Here is a 24,853-nt window from a genome sequence, read left to right as displayed (position 1 = left end):
CATGACAATGTACTCAGCAAACATTCAAACACTGGAAAGAGGAGGAGGAGAGTCGTGAGGAAATTACAGATCTATCTTAAGGGCATTTGGCCACGCAGTGAAAACTTGAAAAAGATAAAAACTGCTCATCCACTAAACACAAATTGGTCTGTGCACCAAATAAAGCAAGAACCCCAAAAAAATGAGACCATGCCACTTAACAATCATAGCAATGCCTAGAGAAAGAGGAAAAACAAAAGTCTACTTCAGTACAAAAAAAGGAGAATAAAGATATGGTGAAAAATTATGTAGCACCATTTAAAAATACTAAATAGCCTCTAACTCCTGTATGCTTCTTTCTAAATACCTTCATCTGTTTTATTCCTGTTATACTCAATGTTATTATTGATGCCATTAATATCTTTCCCCCTTTCTTCAAAAAGTCAACTATCACTGAATTTACTGTCTGTCTTCTTTCTTTGCAAGAAAGGTGTGTGAACTGATGGGATAACATCAAGAAGGAATAAAGTAGATTTTTTTTTTCTCCAGCTATGGAGATAAGCTGTTTCCATGAGGACAAAAGCAGCTTTAATCTTTGAAGACATGAGAATTTTACACACCACCCCAGGATAACAGCAATAGAGTCTTTCTGCCTATATACAGCTGGCAGAACAAAAGAAGAAACTACCAGGCATCTAGGAACCTCTTCTGTATTGTTTCTGGGACTTCAGAGTGTAAGGAGATGGATTAAAAGCCTTATTTGCCCGGATCTTCCAGAAATGCAGTTCTACTGAGCTGTATTTTATTTCCTATTTCTTACCTTACCTGTCAGACCCTGTAATAAACTGTGTGAATTGCTCTTCTAAAGTCTTAAACCAAGAAATACACTTGACTGCATTTTTCAATGCAGCTCTAATTCATCTGTGGCAATGCTGATGGCAGGCTTGGTGATCTTCTCCCTAAGCTCCCATTTTCTTCTATCCACTCACATTTAGACTCTCAGTATTTTCTTTATTAAAGCTGAAACCCATATATTTATCATTTAACCACTGGCACTATAAATAAGACCTATGTGTAATATCCTGAAGCTATTTAATTCAATGGCAAAAATCCAGCTCTTTGCAATGACACCAAGATTTCACCTTCCATGTCTTCAAATGGATTTACAGGCAAAAGTTCTGGACTGATGGCCAGAATTTAAATATCCAAAACCATGCTGAATATAGAAACACCATAATGAGCTGAGGGTTGGCAACATGCCCTGTTGAGTATTAATAAAAGGTTAAGACAGGAACTGTTTGACACAGAAAGAACAATTAATGAATGAAAACACAGCATAATACAGAATTTTTCAATATGACTGAGAAAAGATGTGATAAGAAGTAACAGACAGAAGCTGCAGCCAGACAAGTTCAAACTTGCTACAATTCTTCTAAAACAATTCAGAGTACCAGGCAGTGGAACACATTTCAGTCAAAACAGATTATAATTACAGGACATACAATTTGTCCATTTAAGAACAGGTATTTTTCTTTTTTAAAAATACATTTTAAGCCAACAATAAAGGTTACTGGGCTTAAAAGATGATATATTACTGACTTGTTATCAAAGGACGTCAGGTTACATGATCTCATGCTACCTTTAAACTACAGGAACTCATCTTCTACCTTTAAACTACAGGAATTATGTTTATTTGCAACTAACTATAGATTTCCTTTTCTCTTTCACATGTAGACTGACTTGTCAATGTAATTATTTATTCTACAATAATTTGTTTATCTAATACCCCTTAAAAGCAAGTTCTAGAGTGGAAAATAACCCATAAATCACAGTTCTGCAAGAAAAAACATCCAATTTAAACAATCTTTTCTTAACCTAACCACTGCCTTTGTATTCCATTTACCTGCCTCTTTTATTTAATACAATACACACCCATGCTACTAGACAAAAGTCATTAAGAGGAACACTTACTTTTTGGCAAATCCCCAGTGCTGGAAGCTGAAACTGTTCTGCTCCTGTCATGAGATGGGCTGCTCTCCTCTCTTTCAGTTACAGTTGATCCTTCAGAGACAGCAGAACCACAGGCTACAGACTCCAGAGCCCCAGAGAACACCGACGCTGAAAATTCAGAGAACTGGGACTCTGGAATTTTATGACGTCCATTTGGCAATTCACCATTAAACTGTTCATAGGAGCTGCTATAAGAATAATCACTTTTTGCATTTGGATCATCAAGATTATACTCCTCTGGATTTGGACATTCTTCCTCTTCTTCTTCTTCATCTTCAATCTGTTGTTCCAATAGGAATGGGCCGTTCACAATATGGCCATTAGTTTTGGGGGATTCTATCCACTTAGGGTCTGTAGAGTCAGTGTTGGCAAGTTCCTGCTCAACATCATCATCTTTTTCAGTGTTTTCCTTCTCTGTGTCTTCTTTTTCATCCTGATCTTCTGCTTCACCTGAAAAATTTCAGCAAGGAACACATTACACCACCTAGCAATAAACCAGACTAAAATTAGGCACTTCATTATTTTTAACTCTTCAGTAACTACCTGACTTCTGACGTATCACACAAGGAAACACTGAGTATCACTGAAATATGCAAACATTAAAATCTAAATTAAAGGCAAAAGCAAGCTTTTAAAAATCCAGAATTCAATCTATGTCAATGGAGTCATCACTGAAGTAGGAAAACAAAAAAAAAAAAAAAAAGCAGAACCAAAACAAACCAAACTGAACTACAGTCTCAGTAGTTACATCTTTATCAGGACTGAAGAGCTGACAAGAAAATCAGGGAAACCAGAAGGGAGCTGGACCACAGTGATTATGGTCCAAATCACCAGGACTGAACAGGAAGTTCAACAAGACATATCAAAAATTTTAGTGAAGAAGTTGCGATCTTTGTTATCTGATAGATCATTACAACAAACACTGTAAGAAAAAAAGGGGAAAGCAATGATGACTCCAACTATGACAATAATATTATAGAAAAAAGCATCTTATTGTTCTTCAACTTCACCAGGATACTCAGTTATTCCACTTAATGTGGCACGGTGACTGTTCTGTTGAGTCTTCTAGGTGCTTTTTGAATTGTTTATAGCTATACACTGCTATTGATGGTTTTCTTCACTTCTGTAGTAAGTTTGATTTTTATTTACCTTTTTAGGTTTTGCAGTTACAATTTCACCTACAGGAGAAAATTCTTAATGAACTAGGACAGTTTTGAGATTTTGTTCACTGCACCAGATGCAACACTGTACAGTTACTTTCTGCTCTGAAACAGTAAACTCAGAGTCAATAAAAACAAGTAATACTAACCATCATCATTTCCAGGTTCTTCATCTACTACCTCTTCTATATCAGCTGTTTTTAGTTTCACCTCTGGGTGGTACTCATCTTCTTGTTCATTTGATGGTACAGATGAGGTTACGTTTTCTTCTATTTTCTTCCTTTCAGCTTCCCTCTCTAGTTCTTCTATTTCCTGCAGGCGTTTTTCTAGCAGCTCAGCTTGCCTCTTCTGTTTTTTCTTCAGTTTTTTCTTTTTGTTTTTGGATATTTTTCCTACCTGAAATATTAAAACCAAAGAAAGAAAAAGAAAAATTAATTATTTATTTTCAAGGCATCTCACACCAAAGTAATTTACAGTTTGATTACAGTTTTTTTTTTTTTTTTTATACTATATGGCAAGTAATTTAGTAATTGTATTGCTTTTTCCAGTTTACTTCAAATCAAGAATGATACAGGACTGTATGAAGCAAAAATCCACCAGAACTTTACAGAGTTAATTGTGTTTTTACATGGTCATTATTAGATACTAGAGCAAAATACATCTATACATCTAAGATGCCATAATAAAATTCCCATGATCCTATAACCTTGATAAACACAATAATCTTAAATGCCAATCCAGATTAACAGATGATACTGTATGTGGAAAATAATCAAGTATCATATTAGTTGTTTACATATAAATTTAATACCTTATTTCTCTCTGTGTATAATGCAGGTAACAACCAGCAAAAGTATTCTGAGCAAAAAGACACAAGAAATTAAAGATTCTGAAAACAGTGAATTTTAAATAAAACTTGTGTTGTTCAGCTATTTTCCTGTGAAAGGAAAGCATTTTTATTACTCCCTTCTGGCCCAAAACATATGAATTACAAACAGCAGATGGTCTTTATGAAGTTTCTCATTTTATGTAACATAAGGATTGAAAAACTCAGGTACAAAAACAAAGAAATGAAAAATGAATGCATCAGAGTTCAGACTGAAACACTTCCTTCCATTTTAACTGAATTGTGGCTTCTATTTCTACAATCTGATAAATGAGATCTATCCAGTTTTCATTCATTGTTTAAATATCACAGTAAGAAATCCTCATATAATCAAAAAATAAAGTAAACAGAGAGAAACATTTTCTCAAAAGTTTATCTGTTAATCCTGTTATCTTCACAAAAAGCCATGGGATCGTCTAAACAAGACTTTAAATTTCACAACCCTAGCAATTTTCATCCATATTGTATACCCACATGTTCTGTACACACAGAAAGCAGATATTTCTGAACAGCTGCATTACCATTGGTTATTTCCTATATGCATATGGCAAAGGGATCTTTCAAACCTCATAAAAATTGCCTCAACTTTCAGGCCTTGTTGATTAAAGCCTTTATACCCTTAAGATATCTGCAATGCACAATATTTAGTGCATTCACCCATTTTTGTCAGGATTTGGACGAATGGATTATTCCTCAAGAGAAGAAAATGGCAATGCTTAACTTAGTTTGACATAGCTATAGAACTGTATGTCTGTGAGAATTTCCATCACAGGAATACTGTGCTTAACACTGGTAAAGCCACAGACATGAAAAGAAAAATGTTCTTTGAAAGATAAAAGCTTTATTCAAAGAAAGCTTTTAAAAAGGGTTGAGGCTACTAACAGTCTAATACATATTAATAGCCAGAGAAACACAGAAAATAAGGCAGTCAAATTGTATTATATAACAATACTTACAGGCTTCTGTTGTGGAGCTGTACTCACTAAAAAGACAAAAATAAAACGTAAATAAAATAAAGGTTTTCTTTTTCAAAAACAACTCTATAAAAGCAAAAACTAGTAGAAATAATTTAAAAGTATTCTTAACTAAATAAGGCAGTGTTAAGTTTACTTTGTTAGCCAGATTTTTTACTCTTTACAAGTACATGCTGCCTGAAATCATTTGATGTCTCCATTAGAGCATCTGGGACTGGAAGAAGCTAGCAGCTGTGTTCACTGTGTTGTGGCTGGCAGAGAGTTTATGAAATTTTAAAAAAAGGCTGAACCATAAAGAGTGGATAGAGAACATGGAATGCCTGCAGAGCTGTCAAAGATTAAATATATGTCATCAGCTGGCAGAGCAGGTACAGACTGGTTTAAATAGCTCGGGGAACATTAGCAAAGATACAACTACTGTGCTGTACCCAACAGAAAAGCCAAATACTCATGTGTTTTACTCTGAAACAAGGCAGTTTGATTGCTAGGACTGGAGGCATGAAGAAGTGCCTAAGGAAAAAACACACCATATCACAGAAAAAGCAGTTCCAGCATGGGCCTCTTCCGAGCACCTCTGAGCAGCATCCCATCAGTGACTGGCCCTGATGGGATTGCAATGCTGCTGACTGTCACACTCACAGAGCACCACAAGCCACATAAAACCTCCCCCTGTGATCAAAACCAACAGAAATAACCAAAAACAGGAGAGAGAAGCAAAGTGAAGCAAGAGGAACTGAACAGGGGAGAACCTCTCACAGGCCTATGGCAATTAAGGAATGCCAAATAAATAGAGTTGTTTTATACATTTAGATCCTGCTGCTAAGCTCAGGGAAAAACCTGCTAGAATACCCTTGAAAGAGCAAGGTTTTCAAAAAGATTCTTAAACCTGAGCACTGTCACTCCTATAAAAAGGGAAATTATACACCACCTATTCTTGCAATGCTGTAAAGAAAACACATCTTCAGCTCCTGTGTGGAAAGCCATATATTTAATTACAATTTGCTAAGAACCAAGCGTGATAAGAATGCCATTCTTTAAAATAATACTTATTTTAATGTCAGGAAGCAATACAAAGGCTGCATGAACAAAATCAAGTTATTTCCCACATAAGTAACATAAAATCTCTAGCTACGTGTTTATACATTATGTCAAATTTAATATAATACATTCACCATTTATACCGGTTTTCATCTCCAAATATGTAATGCTGTGAAATGGATCCTGATCACTGTATTTGTTCTCAATATAGAAAGTATTTTTAGCATACCTCACAGATTTTAATCTGTTAATTTTCTGACAATATTACAAAGGGAATCACTTTTCCACTGCCTGTAGCTGATGTGCTCAATTGGCAAATTAGTAGCAACCGTAGTACTAAAAATATATAGTACATTGTACTAAAAAGAAAATCACTAGAAAAGCCACACTTCCTCCTTGTTTGTCTTATTGCTGTTAACTTCTTTACCTTGGCTTCTCCTAGCTAAACATAAAGTACAGTTCCTATCTAAACTCTTGGCAAGCGTAACATAAAACATTTTATACCCCTAGGAAAATGGGCTTATCACAAGTTCAGTTAGGTACAATAAATTCCATTTTTAAGGGTGAAAAACCATGAACGTAAAACTTTTCATTGCATCTTAAAAGTAAGTTACAATAGACAAAAAGGCAGATGATTTCACAAGGATGCTGGTGAATTTATAACAGAACTAGACATAGTTTAGGTAAGATTATTAATTGTTGTCAATATTAGAGATGTAAGCTTCCAATGTGACTAAAACCCAGGCATTAAAGCTTGTGGCATGGGAGTAAATTTACACCAATAAATATTTTTCTGTCTCTGGGGACCCTGAAAACTTGAACATGCAAAACCAGTACAAAATCATTATTCTGATAGTTTCCAGAGTAGGAATAAGAATTAAACAGTCATGGATTTTTCACATGCAATTATTTAAACTATGAATTTTCACTGGACAAAATACTGTTAGCAATAATATACTGATGGTAGTTCCCTACATTGCATTTTAATATCCTGTTCATACCTGCTGAGCCAGAAGGGGGAGGAGCACCAGCCTTCTGCCACTCGGTAGCTTCAGCAGCCATCCTGCGCACGTAGGCATCATCCACACACATCAAAATGTTTTCTGGCTTTATATCCGTATGAATGATCTTGCACTTGCTGTGCAGGTAATCTAGACCCTGAAGTACCTAATTACAAAGGGATTTTTTAAAAATCTGCTTGAAACTGCAGCTAAATTTATTAAGAAACTCAACCTTCAGCTGCATTTTAAAATAAGCCTGATCTTATCCCAATGCTCAAAAGTACCCAAAAAATGGAAAAAATGTATTACCAATTAGTAGCATAAACATATAATTTTCCACTGCAGTATGGAATTACAGAAGCTTATGAAGTAAAATTGTTTAATGCTCAGTAACACCAGAGCAATGACTGAATTGCTTCATATTCAACTTTCAGAAACCAGTTTTTAAAACATGTGCATCACAAATTGTGTCCAAGTAGAAAAAGAAGAAAGATCTACATTATCTTTAATAAGCAACCTGAAAGCCTTACCAAACAATGCCACTCTCATTAGTCCAAATAGTTAATTCTGGTCTCTCAAAAATAAAAGCTTTTTAATCTTTCAGGACTAAGCTCTTCCTCTTTTCCCGGGTATGAAGTGTTTGAATTACCTTCGTCTATATTCAAAAAGCAATTCAGGTTGGAAGACTGTGATTCACACCTTCACCTGAGTAATACCACCTTCAGAGGTGTATCTAACCTCAGAATCAGACCAGCCTGCTCAGAGCCTTTATCCAATTCACTTCCAGCTACCTTCCAAAATGCAGAATTGGCTGGGCTGTGCATTGTTTGCTGGGTAAAACCTGAGTGGACACCAGGCTCAAGAGCTTGGTGAGGAATGGAGTTCCACCCAGCTGGCAGCCATGACCAGTGGTGTTCTCCAGGGCTCAGCACTGGGGCCAGCCCTGTTTATTACCTTTATCAATGACCAGGACAAGGGGATCAAGTGCACTCACTGAAAGTCTGCAGATGGCACCAAGTTGGGTGGGAACATTAAATTTGCTGGAGGGCAGGAAGGCTCTGCAGAGGGATCTGGACACACTGGATGATGGCCTGAGGCCAATTATGTGAGGTTCAACAAGGCCAAGTGCTGGGTCCTGCCCTTGGGTCGCAACAACCCCAGACAGCATCACAGGCTGGGGACAGAGTGGCTGGCAAGTGGCCCAGGGAAAAGGCCCTTGGAGGTGCTGGTTGACAGTGCTTGAACATGAGCCTGTGTGTGCCTGGCTAGCCAGGAAGGCCAATGGCATCCTGGCATTATCAGCAATAGTGTGGCCAAGGGCACCAATTGTCCCTCTGTACTCTGCACTGATGGGGACACATCTTAAATCCTCTGTTCAGTTTTGGGCCCCTCACTACAAGACATGTGGAGCATGCCCAAGGAAGGGCAACAGAGCTGGGGAAGGGTCTGGAGTGCAAGTCTGATGCAGGGAACTGGGGGTGTTTAGTCTGTAAAAAAAAGGAGGCTGACAAAAAAAGGTCCCTTCACTCTACAACTGCTTGAAAGGAGGTGGTAGCCAGGTGGGGGTCGCTTTGTTCTCCAAGGTTACAAGCAACAGAATCAGAGCAAGTATCTAAACCAAGGGAGGTTTAGACTGGATATCAGAAAAAAATTCTTCACTGAAGGGCTGCCAAGGCAATAGGCTGCCCAGTGAAGTGGTGGCATCACCACCACTGGAGGTATTTTAAAAAGTACAGATGTGGCACTAAGGGACATGGTTTAGTAGCAGACTTGGCAGCAGGCTAATGGTTGGAACTGATGCTCCTTCAGGACTTTTCCACCCTGAATCACTCTATGATGTATTACATATAAGCATTCTCCTTGCTGAAACACTTTCTCCTTAAAATGACCTCTCAGCAACTTGATTTTCAAAGATTAGCGAAAGAACATATTTTGAAAGAACACATACCAATGGAATGTTCTGAATTGTTTCAAGTTGCTAACACTCTGACTCTACAAAAACTTAAAACTCTAAAAAAACTTAGACAGACACCAATTTCTTTAAAGAACGGGTTACTTTCATTTTTCAGAGAGACACCATTTTTGTTCGTCACTATCAACATCACAATGGTATTACTATTTTCCATGGTTATGATCTTTTATTTTCCACATTTTATTAAGAAGTCCAACATGTCAACCAAAACTGCAATTTAATATGAGTATCTTCACATCTATGAAAAAGACTCATTGCTTCAACTTTTTACTCTCTAAAGGAGTTCAGGACACTCCCTTATCATAAGAGACAATTAAAAAACACAATGCAAACACCCCCAAAACCCCTGTATGCAGAAGTGCAGGCTACCCATTAAGATGCTCTTGCAAACCCCACTGAGATTAAAATAAAATTATCTTAGATAGTATTAAGAGTTCAGTTCAAATATCATAATTCTAACCTTCAAACTGTTAACAATTGTGGAAAAACCTAATTAGAATATTAGCAAAACTTACCTGTCGGATTATGCTTTTAACACAACGGATAGGAAGGCCTTGATAATTGGACTTGATTATCCATTTTAGAAGATGATGTCCAAGTACTTCAAAGACCATGCAGACATCTGTAATTTAATTAAGGATAACTTCCAAACAAACTTGTTCGTGAGATCAACACAAATGTTTGCTTGTGTTCTGGCTAAAGGAGTCGTCACCCCCTTTAGAGGGGAAATGATTCTCCCTAAAATGAGCATGGTAAGTGCTTTGGTACCTTGCTTCAATTATATATAAAACCATTCAGAAGCAACTGCAAAATTGTTCAACTGCAAAATTAATTAAAATAAAACATTTTAATTACACAAATCTTGTCCATTATTTCTGCATGTTAACAACAGCATTAGGGTGAATAATTAAGAAAGTAATTTTCAAAAGTAACTAACAAACATTTCTTTTCTTTGAGACAGTTGAAAGTACTGGTTTGGCCTATGATCTCTAGTTTTTAGTAAATTTTAAATTATATGAATAGAAGGTTTTAATAACAAAACTGTGCAGCAACTATGTTTTAAAAATGAACCATAACAACCATTTTTTTATTAAGCTCAACAGTCAATCATCAAAGAACTCTTAAACAAAGAAATGTAGAACTCAGAAGCAACATGCAAAAAACACAATACCAAAATGTTTAATTAGACACAGCATTTACTACTGGCCCATGACAGAGGCAAACAATCAGTTACCAGGGGAGATTATTAGGAAAAAAACATGATCTAGGAACTTCCCATGATCTCTGCTTCAAAGGCTTTCTAAGTTAAGAGATTCTACACCTACATGCCTGGGTAGGTTATCCTTCTATTGAGAAAATCTTCAGATATGGAAGATAATTCACAGTTTTACCATCCACAACATTCTGGCAAGAAGTTATACAATTAGACTATATCCAATTAATCCTCAAACATGAGCTAGGAATGACCTTAACATACCTGGAAATCAGAAAAGATGTTAAAATCTTAACTACATGATACTATAACCTTGCAAAGAACAATGTAATACAAATAACCAAAAATTAATTGATGGATACTGCAGGAAAATCTCAATGAATTAGACTATGTTAGAGACCTTTCATATAGATGACCACTTCTAGACTGCTAGAAATCTTGCCTAACTTCTCTAAGTTTTATTAAACTAAAGTCTTGGCAATGATCTTAAGAGCCACTGTCTTTTGTTAAAATGAGACTTACCTTGTCTGTCAGTTTGTCACACACATTCTTCTCAAATACCTACCTATATGCATATAGGTAACTGAAGTTTTAACATCTGCATCCTCTATACTGAAGTTACATCAATAGTAAAAGGTCTCAAGACTGGTCAAAGCACACTGTGAAGAACTGTAACATAACTGTACCCAACTGTTAATCTCATTTCACATTCCTGAATTCCTGCATTAGAGGAGACATTGAGTAGTCATTTCCCACTCACATCAACTGGGTGTACTCAGAACTCCGTTCCATTCAGAAGTGGAAACAGTCTTGGTTACTTTACCCCACAATGAACTAGCAGAGCACACAGCCATCATAAAGGATGAGCAGAGTGCATGAGCTCTGCAGGGCTTATTAACTGAGCCCACGCAGTCAAGTTGCAAAGCTACAGCAACACAGATTGCAAAAAGGACACTGCAACATTCAGAAATGAAATATAGGACACCCGCCCACAGTCCTTCAGACCACTGCTGCTGCACTCTCCAATGCACATTCCTGACATTCCTTGCACTTACAAAAATGTTAAGCATTGCCAGTAACCAGAAGAGAGAGGGATGTAGGGAAGTAAACAGCTGAGAGGCCAGGAGAGAGCACCAAGAAGGAAGATGTAAGAGGAATGGCAGAGGCAGGCAGAAAGAGGGAAGGTCACCAGAAAGTGACATCTACTTGAAAAAAAGAGATTGCAACATTTTGCAGGGAGGACTTGGACAAACTCAAGGGACACTCCATACTGGAGAGACAACTGGAATGGAGAGAAGATATAGAGCAGGCTCAGTGTTGGGAGTAGGTATGGAAAAATGTGACTGCTGTCTGATTTACTATCCTGATCTGAAAAACATTAACCTTAAGCCAGACTGTCCAGAACAAAGAGTTTGGGAAAAGGTCTGCATAAACTACTAGGAAACCAGCCTTGCAAATCCCAGGATCCTCCTACAGCACCAATAACTTGACTGGTGAGAAGGTCCAAAAAGTCCTGCAGCAAAAAAACTTTGAAGCCCACCTAGGAGACATTCTTGGAGGAGGCTTCTTGTGCAATTCTCTTCAAAGCAGCACAGGGGATGTCTCACAGGAGGAAACTAAGCACAGCAGCAAAAGTGAGAGTAAATCTAACATTAATCAGCTGACAGGTGTAAGTACGGAGAGCTGTTCTTTCTTGACTCAAATCCTACCTGTAACTATCTACCTATAAATACACATTACTCAAGCATTTAGAAATATGACAAAGGATAAAGGCCAGTTAAGCTCTTGTACCAGCACAGAAGACTTTAGGATGCATCTCCGTTGCTTCTCGATTGGCAGCATTTAGACATGATGACATTTAATTAATACTCTATATTCTTTGGAGATACATTGCAATCACTATAATGTCTGATTGTGTGGGAATGTTTCCTTCCTTATTTTTTCCATTTGTCTCTCAAAACACTTGTTCCATTATATGATTATCTGAATCTTTCATTTAAAAGATGCTACACTGAAATGAACATTTATTGCAGCTCTAATAAATGTCCACTGCAAACAAACATCATAATTCACACATATTGAAAACACCAAAGTGCCCAAGATCATGAATTCTGTTATTTCATTAAAAAGTCGTAATTGCAATCTTTGCAAAATATACAAGTAGGTAAACAATTATCAGCCTAGTGCAGCATAACACAGTATCAAAATTCCTCTGTATATAAACACTTACTCCAGCTCCTAGGAGAAAGATGACAGTTTGCAGTCACACAGTGCAGGCCAATGGCTCTGCACAATCCCAGCTCTGTTCTACATGGTTCTTGACAATTTTCCCTGTTTGGAAGCTCCATGACATTTTGTGGTATTAGCCATCCAAAGGATTCATGCACCTCTCTTCTGTCTTGTTTTAGATTTTAAATGCATTCCATAACCAATAACCAAGCCTCTATGAAGCATATGGTGTTTTATTTTATAGTCAAGCAACAGATATTTCGTGACTTGCCCAAAGGAAGCTGGAAACAGCAGAGCATGGAAAAGATCTCAAATTACTCTATTTCTCTCAACCTGTGCAAGTCAGTGACACTAATGTAGCTCTAATACGGCATTTTAAAAAGTAAACAGCACCAAAACATTAAAATCAATTACTTGCTCCATCCTAAGAGAACCTACATCAAAGATTATTTTCCCCAGAACTTAAAAAGGAGCTGATGAAATAATGCAACCAACCACTGCTCAAATAACTCAGGATGCACAAGCTGTTCTCAGGAAAACTCAATGCATAAGATACTCGGTATCATATTTTTCCTGGCAGTCAGGACTTTGACAGACTTCCAGATGCAATTTAAATTTGAGTCCAGTATCAATCCATCCTGTATACTGGTACTTTTCTGGGAAATGTACTTTTCAATAAGGCAGGAACATCTGCCTTCTACATAAAAATTTCTGTACTGCCAGTTTTTAACATGAAGGCAAAACTGAAACAGAATAAATCAACATCAACTGTCCAGTTTTAATCTGCCAATACAAAGCTACCTGACCCCTTATTTTTCACTAGCACATGGTCTCTTTTGGCCTTATCAGTGTAAGTGCTATATTGCAAAAAGATGCAAGTTTGGATATGATTTCAAAGTATTATCACTAACAAAATTTACTCTTCACACCTAGCAACAGCCCTCATCTTTAATACAGTGGTATACATGTGAATCTTAGCAAGAATTTAAGAACATTATTGGGAAATTGCTCTGATAAAGAGATAAGAGTTATTTCTATGTACAGCTTTGAATGCATTGTCCTACTCCTTATTTCATATTAGTGCTTTACAATAAAACAGTAAATTAAAATTTTTTGGTTTCTAAAAAGAATTATTCTTCAATTGTTCTACAGTCAGATGAAAACCAAAAATGGGGCAAAGGAGATTAGACACCAGTCTGTAACTGAGAACACCTGACCCCACACTCTCATTCTCACCACTATAACTAATGTCAAGAGACAGATGAACAGGATGAAAGCTGCTTGCACACTTCTGTCTGGAAGGATGCTTTCTAGTGAGCATTCAGATTTACTGACAGTCACCTTCTACATTCCTCTCCTAGAAGATGGGAGTTGGTGAAAGGTACCTTAATCTGATCTACTGAAGGTTGAAGGCACATCACCAAAATCAATGCATCATTAGGCTCTCTAGAGCAGGAACTGTCTCTCTGGCAATATGACCCATGAACAATGAGGTCTGCTACTGGGCTCCAAAACACAACAGGCACACACCTAAGTCCAGCCGTAACAGTAAATGAAAGCACAGTAATATAATAAGCTCCTAAAATACCTAATACAACTAACAAGGAGAACTCAGTTTAGCTCGACTCTAAAATCAAATTTATTCACAGACCCAAAATTTACCCTGAGAATAAGGCAGTTGTATTTCACTTTACCTCTCTCTTTTTCCACCACCCCTCTTTTGTTTTTGCTAAGAAAGCTTTCAAAGACATAGCTTTACAACCTTTGCCAAAAACAAGGTTAACAACTGGCCAAACAGTGATTACATGAACAAGAGAAACATCTCCATGACCTCACACTTCTCACAAGAAAACAGAAACCAGCTTTTTCATGACACCAACAATTTCTCTTTACCAGTCTAGAACAAAAAAAAAGTATTTCTTGTAAGCTTCAGTTATTACAAATGTTTTCAGTAAACTCCATTTTTAAAGTAATCTATCTCTAGTTCTACCAGACCATGAAAGGATATATAAGACTTCTTTTTTAATTTTACACTGTGTTTAGAAAAGCTAAGTTACTTTCATTTCATAGAGTGCTTTCCACACTGCACTTCTCTTGGCATCTACATACATTTTGGTGTTTCAACTGTGCATATTTAAAGTAATATTAACTACAAAAAAAATCCAGAACTAAATGCTTACTTATTTCAGTAGAATATCTTTAATGAGAATGCCATGTTCTCAAAAGGATACGAATTCCATTCATTCCAGAAATTTTGAAGTCATCAATTAGCTGTACAACCATATCCTTGTTGGGATCATTGGGGTCACTTTCACGAACCTAAACCAAGAATGCAAACACTGATATTTTAGGAAAACAGTTCACTTTAAAATACTAATTACTTAGATTTCCATACAAACTTAAGTATTTTGGAGCTTCAGAAAATATTAATTCATAATAAGCCAGACGTTTAGAGGACAATATGTAAAAAAACAAGAGTCTAAAATCAATTCTTTGTGGTTTTTTTAATTCACTATTACTGTTATTATTGTTAATTGAACACTGTATTGCAATAGTGATACTTACACATTTGAGCAACTTTATTTCATCCAAGGCTGTCTCCGTATAATGCTGGGCACTTTTTACAACTTTCATTGCAACAAACCTTTTTCCCCTTGAAAAGAAGAGAAACATTTTCAACATGTACACTGAGCTAAAACAAACATACTTTGAAGGTTGAAAAATTTTAACTAGAATATTTCATAGTCTAATGCATTTGTACAGAAAATGCTGAAATTACACTTAACGACAACTCTTAACAACACTGTTAACAGTGTAATTATTGATATTTTAGTCTCCTTGATGCTAATGTCTCTAAAAGAGGAATCTGCTTACGCATGTTATCATTTAATGAAGGTAATTATATTTTTTCATTAAAGATACAAAATAAATAAAAATTATAAGCTTATTCTTGCATGTTCAAGACAACATGCTAATTCAATAAACACAGCTAATTTGTCAAAGAAAATAGAATTACATTTATTTCTGAGAGCTTTTATAAACTACATTGTTAATCAAGAGCAAAACAAGACTGTAGTCATCTTTCTGCACAAAAAGACAGTAAATATTTACATAACTTTATCATGCACATAAAACAGAAGTTATTGCAAACAAAATAAAGAAATATATTAAGAAAAAGTTTAAGGAAATAGTTTTCTTACTGCATATCCCAGCATAGCCAGACTGTAGAGAAGTGTCCCCATCCTAACTTTCTAATAACATGATACCGGCCATTGAAAAGATCACCAATTTTCACTGGATGATAGCCTCCTTCCATGAAAAAAAAAAACCAAGTTGAAAAAAGAATATTTAGAAAATAAACAAGAATTCTCAGGTTTTCAAGTAATTCTCTTGTAGTATATATTTTCCACTTCAAATTGTCCTGTACTATAAATAGGAAATATAAGGAAAACTCTAAGGGCAAAAATTCTGCCTTGCTTGGCCTGCAGGGAAAGAACTCATGTCCTGTAACTACTGTAAAGTTTGTTCACCCTTCTCTCTTATGGCTTTTATTTATGGTAATAAACCCATCTGTTCTCTATTTCCTCAGGCTTATCTTCCACTTCATAGACAGTAAAGATCTACATTATTTCTTTATCATATTTGAAACCTCTCCAGTCAACATATTTTGGATGATTGCAGAATCTCAACTGAGATTGTTTTAATTCCCATTTGCTTTCGAGTAATAAAAGCAGCAATAAAATACTTCCTGAGAAAATGTTAAGAACAATGCAGACTTCATTGATGCTCTTCTACTTGGCTCCTGATCCACAGCAGCAATGCATTTTTCTGACATCTGAGGGTTTTACAGTGAGGAGGAAGAAGAGAAAGCAGGCAGCTCTGGGCTTTGTCTGAACTGCTTTTTCATTACTAAAGTCTGCAGTCCAAATTTAAACCACTACAAAGGTTCTCCACAACCCCACTAGGCAGAAAGGCCAACAGGACAGAGCAAGCTGGAGCTCACGTTTCTAGGAGGTGTAATGAAGCCTTTTATCTCCTTCATATTTTGGGAGACACTCTTAGTTAAACACAGGGAAGACAGAGCACACAAGATTTTTATTCAAACCTTACCACACAGTAACATCCATAATTTTGCCTAAATTGCAAACAAGCAATAAAGCTGCACCACACAACCCTCCAAGACATCAGCAGCAGACTCAGAGCAGCTTTCAAGGAGCCACTTCTTTGTCTCTTTCTGGTCCTTCACAATGTCATGTCCAACTGTCCTTTGGCAGGATCCTCAGTTATTGACTAATCCATTTAGAATCAGGAAAAACTCCAATTACTTTCCCCAATTTCTGGATCTGTTTTGAATCCCCTGAAAATCTTGTTAGAACTGCTTAAGACAACAATGTGAATTTATAACTTAGTTCCTTGAATTTTAAACAGGGACTTCTCTCTTATCTCCTTTTATCTGTGGGAACAGTGATGTCAAATCTGGATATATTTATACTCTTTTTTTTCCTAATAACATCTTCTGCCTTAACAGAAGTTCAACAGCTCTTTTACGAACTCTTATATGCTGCCAGAGCAGATTAATAAATTTAACACAACTGTGCTACAGAATTGTAACGATTACATATTCAGGAGAAGGATAAAGCTTAAATGATGTATTGTGTTAGATGCTGGTGTGACTAACTCTAAACCACACAGCTCTGCTTTATGTGTGCTAAGGTGTAACTGCAGGCTCAGCAAACAGCAGACACAGCTTCACCCAAAAGCTGACCCTTTCCTTGGAGAAGACTTCCCCAGCCCTCCCATGACTGGGAGGGAAATGCTCCTGAAAGCTGCCAGGACAACTCACGCAGCACAGTAAAACGAGACTTTCACTGCCACTGCTGAGCTGTGCCACCCTCAGTAAGGATGCCCACACTATCAAGCGGGAACTCCTTATTTCCAAACCAAAACCCAGATCACTTTTGGAACACCTGACTGGATTTACTCTCCTGTAGAGAAGGGGGGACCTGGACTTACTGAGAGTGAGGGTTGACTACTATACTGTCCATCTGCAAACAGAAACAGCATCAGTCACATATGAAGCCCGATTCTATTGCAGCTTCACTATTCTAGAAATTCTGCTGAATAAATGCAAATACATGAATCGATACTGATACAAAAATTAGAAACAAAACCAGATTTGATTTTGTCCATTTAAGCATCCTTCTAGGAACAGCTGATGGAGATATTTAACAATCTGGATAAACATAATCATTATTTAAGACAGCTATTGACTGGTTTAAAATAAACAAACAAAAGTATCATTACTTGGTAATTTTTTCCCACAAAATTCCACGCAGGATGGTGAAGTCATAGATGCAAGAGGAAAGTTAAGAGAACATACAGGAATTCTACTTTCCATTACTGAAAAGGTTTGCGTTTGTGAAGTGAATCAAATCTGATGACCTGCAAAGTTTATATGAGACTTCCGAAAAGATACACCATCACAGATAAAAATATGTTTCTAGGAATAGTTTAGGCAAACAAGAGCCTTTTAAGTCTGACTCTACAAATAACTTCTGGCATACTTGTGCTTGAAAGGGTCAAAAATAATCAAAAATTTATGATGGTTTCTTCCCATCAAAGACAGAAAAGGAAACAGCATAGAGAGGAAATCAGACAAAGACACCAAAGTTAATAAACTGGGGCTTGATAAGTTATTTTAGTAAACTCTATGTGTAGGTAGCAAAACAATACTATATATGTAAAAATCATGTTGTTTTGATCCCTACACCACTGTCTTAACTAATTGTAACAATACACCAGCATATGTGACAGATGCCAACAGTGGGAGCATATATAGCATATGAGTATATATACATATTTCACAAGATACTTTCCACTGTCCTAAGTCACAGCAGGAGCAGTTTTGGAAATCATCTGCTACCAATCCTGTTCATGTTACTCTCTGATTATTCATATCAGCAACATATGCATTTACAGGTTGTGGACAACCAGGTAACAACCCACTTAGTTACATGTACTTCAAAAGCTGGTGTCATCCTATGATGAATGTAACCATTTAAGTTCTCCATGATACCAAAAGTATTTCTAAGTATTAGTAACAAGCAAGCATCATGCAAAATTATCAAGCTGATTAAAATAATGTGCTTTTGGAAAAACAATACTGGCATTTGAAAATATGCAGTGTATAAGTGGCACTGTTGATAACATAACACAAAAAAAACCCCACCCTGTACTGCAGCACACACAGAAAAAAAAAAAGTCTCTCACAGCTAGCTAGCTACATGCATGCAAGAAGGAGGGTCAGAAAAATGAAGTCATTATTCCTGAATGTCTCCTGAATGTATTGGTAATTGTAGCTGGCTCGTTCTATGTTTGTATAGGGAATTATTCCCTTTGTGAACTGGATGAATGGGAGACATCTCCAGGGGGCAGAGAAGATGATCAGAGAAGCAAAAAATTCCAATTACATCCATGACACAACAGACTCTTGCAGAAAAAAAAAAATCACCAAGTATTTCAAGGCTTCTCAGAGATGCAAGACTAGCTTTACAAAGTACGCCTCAAAAAATCATGCAGTTGGACATTTGATATTTCCATTCCTTAAATAAATATTTGAAAAGCATTTTATGCAAGTTCAGTAACACAAACAGAAGTAATGTTACAGATTTAAACAGGCCCTGGAGGAAGCCCCCAGGGAACGGAAGTCAGTCTGCTTTTCACAGATGGCTGCTAGTCAGTCTCTTTCACATCAGGTGCTAATACAAACTGATTCAATTTCCTCATTAAAAAACACTACTATGACTATTTACTAATCACCATGTAAAGAGATCAAGATGCTAGCCCAGCACAAAGTAACATGCCATTAAAAAATAAAAGTAGTAACAAAAATACTCAACAGGAAGTACAGCTAACAGGCCGTATGTTGAATTCCTGAAAAAAATAATTATATACTCATCATCAAAATTCCCCTCCTATAAAATTTCAGACTGAGGTTGAGAGGAGATAAAGTATGCTCTGGGCCTCAGTCAAAAACCCTGGAAGACTGCCATTTTGAAGACAAAATTAGAAATAAAAGAGACACTCCAGTAATAAATAATAATTTCCAAATCTTTATCTTCCACTCATTACCCAAAAGAGAATAAGATACTCGAACTAATAACACATCCCTCAAAAAATGGAAAATGCATCTAAAAGCCATTCCAAATAACTTACTTATTCCCTATACAGAATATAAAATACATAAACAAATCCCAATGTGGTCATGGAATTCAGATTCTTATGGAGACCCTCCCTTCAGTTCCACACCAGCAGACTGAAAGAAGGAAATGCACTACTCAGTCTTACAGGAAATTAGGTTCAGAAAAGAAGCAAATCCTCTATTGAAGCAACAAAAGCACTGCTCTCGTAGAAACAAGTAATGATCATGACATCCAAATGAACCAAAGCTTGAACCATCCTTAATGTACTTTAAAAAATTCAAATCCTCAGGATCAGAAGAATTCAGAAGAACCTTTATGCATACAGAAGTTCCCTTTAGTTTTTCAGGAAGTCTGCAAGTATTCTTAGTGTAATGTAGTTTATTTCAAAAGTATACAGATCTCACTACTAACCTGCTCTAGTTAAACAGGTAACTCATAAACAGGTTCTCAACTTAGACTATTTTTTTGTTTTGTGATCTAGCTTCTGCAGATGGTGACATTTTGCAAGGGATACTGGAAAACAGGCACCAATGGATTGTTTGAAATTAAATGCAGCCCTTACTTCAGGAAAGAATAAAGTCAGAGCTTTGAAATGTTTAATCTCAAGGAAATACAGATGTTTACAAGTACACAGATGTTTAAACAAACCCCTATTCACTGATGGAACATGTTAAAGACACCAAAAAAAAACTATCTTACGGAACAAATGTGTTTTAACACAAATAATTAAAAAATACACCAAAATACTTGAGCATGGCTTAGCGACATGTTTTTCTCTTCCCTGCTACAGACTTTGACGTCTAGGTTTGAGTTTATTGTTTGGCTTTCACTATTACCATTTGTAAGCCATTTATACATTTGAAATATAATATATTAATAAAACTTTTTACACCAAGATTAAATAGTCACTTTCCCTTGTTAAATATGTTAATATGAAACACTTTTCCAGGCTAGGAAGGGGAATCCCTGAAATAGCAAATTTCCAGGCTTACACAGAAACTTCTGATTAAGAAGACATTATCACATTTGACACCAGAAGTGTTTCTTGGTATGAGGAATAGAGAATACCAGATACAGTCAGTGTGCATAGAGTGCTTTCTGACTATTCAAAAATATTGATCTGAAGAGATAAAATTCTGATATAAGTATTCTTGAAATCTACTACAATAGGTAACCCAGAGTTGATAGAACTATTATTTATCATTTTTCATATAAGTACAGTGTACATTTTACCCTAATGGGAACAGACTTGCAACTTTAGCAGTGACATTAAAATAAAGTTAAGTATTGACGCTGTTGTACCACAGTCATGCCCTTATGCATTTAACAATATTTAAAACCTGAATATAACCAATACAAAAATTAAGGAAATTGAGTTAAAATGAAGATGTAGAGAGCCTCAGACAATGCTGAGAGCTGTGAAAGACACCACGGGAAAAAGAAGCATGTAACATCTTAGGCTAGTGCAAGTGAGAGAAGAAAGGAAAAATAAATGATACAGTTTAAAAAACTAATTTACATAATGCTCTTAAAGGCACCAAAGCATTTTAGAAGAGCTCAAGAAGAGTTGTTTGTCTTGGTTTGGGTGTTTTTGTTTCTCTTACAACTCACATGAATCAAGGGAAGTTTATTCTCTATTCTTATAATCAGGACATCAGGAAGAATACAGGGATGCCATACTTGTATATCTATTGAAATTGTATAAACAAGCAATGGCTAAGTGAAAAAGCAATGCTGAAGACAATTATGCATCAGGACCTGAAAGGAAGAGCTGTTCCTAATTCTTGTATGAGTAAATTCTATAATTAAAAATCAGCTCTTTAAAAATCCCTCAGGAACAAGAACTAAGACTGGCATGACAGTGTTTAGCCTCACCACCACTGGTGACCTGCACTCACCTTTACAGTAATCTGCAGGATCCTCTTGCTCCTCATCGTCGGACCCCAAAATCTCCTCCTCAGGCTCAGGCGGGGCGGGCTCCGGCAGAGGCGGAGGCGGGGGCGGCGGCGGAGGTGGGGGTGCAGAGGGAGCTTTCTGCTGAGGCTCTGGCCTGGAAATGGGACAGAGAGCACACTCTGTGAAGAGCCACCTCACTGCGGTGCCCAGCCTTCAGCGGGGATGAAAACCCAGTGAAGCACCTCACGTTCTCACTGTCACCTTTCATATCCCCTTTGGGACACTGGGGAGGCGTGCACAGAGAGGAACCTGGCCAAACCAAGAGCAGGTCCCAAGTGAAAGAGCTTGCAAAAGACACGAAGTATACAATCAGATACAGACGAGCTTTTGAAATTCCTGATGAGCAAAGGAGACCGTAGACTCATTCTGTTGAGCACAACTGAGAAGAAATACTTTTGCAAAGACTATCAAGTTATTAAAAGCTCCTGCCTGCTACCTGAAGGAGGAAAGATCTCATTAATACACAACAAGAAACAATCTTCTAGAGAAACTGACGCAAACCTTAATGCACTTCTCATCTGCCAACGCTATGGAAAGCTGTATCAATATACAAAATACTGAAAACATCTATTAGAAAGTAAGAGAAAAAAAACTCAACTTCCTAGGTAGTCTACAATGCTCATCCCAGGGCATATCACATGCTTTAATACACACTTATTAATTAAAAAAAAAAAAAAACCTAAGTGAAATATATTTTAGATCCTCTTCCAAAGAAAGCTGTACTTGGTTACTACAAATTACTCACATTTCAAAACTGAGTTTTTTCAACAGACTTATGTCCAGGGTTGAAGTGATATGACCTCTCTGTCATATAATTAAGAAAGGCTTCCCCAAACAGGTTAATGCTGTTATTTTTTTGCATTCATACCTCTTGCAAATAAAAAATATGTACTGTCCAAATACATTTGCAAACTAACTTAAGCATTTGTGCCATCAAAAGCTGCTATAAATTACTTTTACATCTACTTCAAATTAACCACATCTAAAAACCACCATATTAACAGTATTTTGTCCTTCATGTAATAAAAAAAGATAAACCTGTAACTGGCTGATGTTTCAGCACCTAGAATTAAGATCCAAATACTTCCTTCATCATAAGTAAAAACAGTACTTATGTTTATCCTTAGCTTATGAGGAAGTCATCTTCCTTGTAATTCCTTTTCTTTTTAACACACTGCAATTGTTCAAGACAGACAGACAGACCATTTGGTGTCAAAGAGAACATGGTTGATCAGAAACAAATGCCACTGGCAACACTCACCACCTGCACAGCAGCTGCTATTATGCCTTTGCTTAAAAGGGCATCACTGCAAGCTGCATTGCATACTAAATTTATCTGCCTGCTACCCCTTTCAGATAATAAAATTCTTCAGTCAATAAATGGTCAGATTTAAAAAGGGGTACTTGGAACTAATTTATCAATTATTTAAGTTATGATGAGAAATCGAATGAAGCAAATGAATTTACATCATTTTTAACCACAGACAACTAGACAGAAGAAAAAGAAGGAATCCATTTGTAAGATAAAAAAATAAATATATTTGCAGATGTTCCTACTTAAAATTATGTTGGTTGTTTGCTTCCCCCTTTCATTTTTGGCTCCCAACAGATGTCTTTATCTGGTACACTCAGAGTAAAGTAAACTGCAAATGGAAAGTTCAGCACATTCTCTGACCAGCTTATCCTACTACAAACCAGATTACTTACCCTCCTGGTTTCATGAACCAGCCAAGTTTCATGGTGCCCGCAAGCTCCCAGGGACAGTGACAGCTCCTACACCTGATCTGAAATCTTAAACCCAACAAACCATCACAAAAGGACCTACATTACAAACCCTGAAACTTCATCTGCTGGGCACAGAACCATTTTGGATACACAGATCAAGAACTAGGAACACTTAAGAATAAAAAACTAATGGTTGGACTTGATGGCCCTAAAAGTCTTTTCCAGCCTAAATGATTCTACAAGCAAGAAGAAGAATGCATAGTGAAACAGCCTGTACTTCATCCATGTATCTGAAAGCAGGGTGCCAGGACCACAGGCACATCCATCAGTGCCTGGACTCCTTATTTTGGATGATACCATCATCTTACATTGTTCTGACCACAAGTGTCCATGTTACTATTTTGGTCACATGAAATGGGACAACTATAGAAAAGGCCAGGGTAGGGTAGGGAAATGCAGTGTGGTGTAAGTTCAAAAATTCATTGAAGTAGGTTAAGCAAACAGGGTTCTTCTGAGTCTTTCTCAAGCTACTGTATTTGATTTTGGTTTGAAAGGGGTTATTTTTCCTGTCTTCAATCCCAGCTGATTTTTATATTCAGAAGTGTTTTCTTATTATATAATAGGACACCAGGAAGGAAGGAAAGATATTACTGTTTTTCCTTCCGGAGTTATTTATGATTTTTTTTTGCAAATAACACAACACTGCTTTAAACTGAGGAAGATCTTGGGTTTGCCCATTTAGCTTACCTTGCATCTTTTGGGGCAATCAAATATTAGTACAGAAAGATGAGGGAAGGAAAGAAACGTGCTGAGTTACATCAGTCTGACTGCTAATTCTGCATTTTGGTAATTTTTTCCTCTAGTTTAGAATTCTTAGCAAGAAATTCTTATCATTCTTCGTTTTTTTCACTTTTACTTTTCTAGGATATATGTAAAGATCAAGTCTTCAACATCTCACTTGATGACTTAAATTCTGCCTACAGGTTGAATAACTCATCCTGGCATCCCCAATCCTGCTCTTATGCCAATTCATAGTTTCACAGTGTTAGGAAGGACATCAATGAGAGAACTCCAGTTTTGCCATTTCTTAGTGGCCTTTTATTGAATTACAAAGATAAGCTATGATGAATGCTTCAACAGCATCTTCATTTGCAATTTAGGGCATGAATATACAGTTTATTCAGCTTAGACTTCTTTTTTTTCCAGTAGAGTCTGTTAAATGTAAATTATTTTTTCGTTTGACTTTAGACTTTAAATGTTTTAGACTTTAAAACACTGTTGGCATCAAAAAGTCCAACCACTTAGAAACCTGTGAGTCACAAACACATCCGTAATCTCCATTTCCTTTTCAGAAATATAATTGTCAAATACTATTACAACATAAAAAGCTACTCAATAACCATTATTTCAAGTTATTAGTCTTTCTTATTCCTAAAATGCTATAATGACATGCATGAGGTAACACATGCATGCAGAGATAAATATTAAACCTGTTTTTCTTTTTTCTG

The 24,853-nt window shown here is 36.6% G+C and overlaps 1 protein-coding gene across 4 annotated transcripts in view; it reads right to left on the bottom strand.

Moving 5' to 3' along the window:
* The window catches only part of SRPK2 (SRSF protein kinase 2), a 126,863-nt gene that overhangs the window by 20,979 nt on the left and 81,031 nt on the right, over positions 1-24,853 (bottom strand). For all 4 annotated transcript variants that reach the window (XM_053942677.1, XM_053942680.1, XM_053942681.1 and 1 more), the window contains 9 exons: positions 21,563-21,714; positions 15,663-15,771; positions 15,028-15,115; positions 14,694-14,781; positions 9,536-9,642; positions 7,049-7,214; positions 4,992-5,017; positions 3,299-3,545; positions 1,951-2,439 (listed from right to left, as the gene is read on the bottom strand). In XM_053942677.1, coding sequence (XP_053798652.1) covers positions 1,951-2,439; positions 3,299-3,545; positions 4,992-5,017; positions 7,049-7,214; positions 9,536-9,642; positions 14,694-14,781; positions 15,028-15,115; positions 15,663-15,771; positions 21,563-21,714 — 1,472 coding nt within the window. The remainder of the gene's footprint in view (positions 1-1,950; positions 2,440-3,298; positions 3,546-4,991; positions 5,018-7,048; positions 7,215-9,535; positions 9,643-14,693; positions 14,782-15,027; positions 15,116-15,662; positions 15,772-21,562; positions 21,715-24,853) is intronic.

The sequence above is a fragment of the Vidua chalybeata genome, chromosome 5 (assembly GCF_026979565.1).
Source record: "Vidua chalybeata isolate OUT-0048 chromosome 5, bVidCha1 merged haplotype, whole genome shotgun sequence".
In the NCBI taxonomy this organism is placed as follows: domain Eukaryota; kingdom Metazoa; phylum Chordata; class Aves; order Passeriformes; family Viduidae; genus Vidua; species Vidua chalybeata.
Note: the sequence above shows the minus strand (reverse complement) of the source record. Positions and strands in the feature narration are given on the sequence as shown.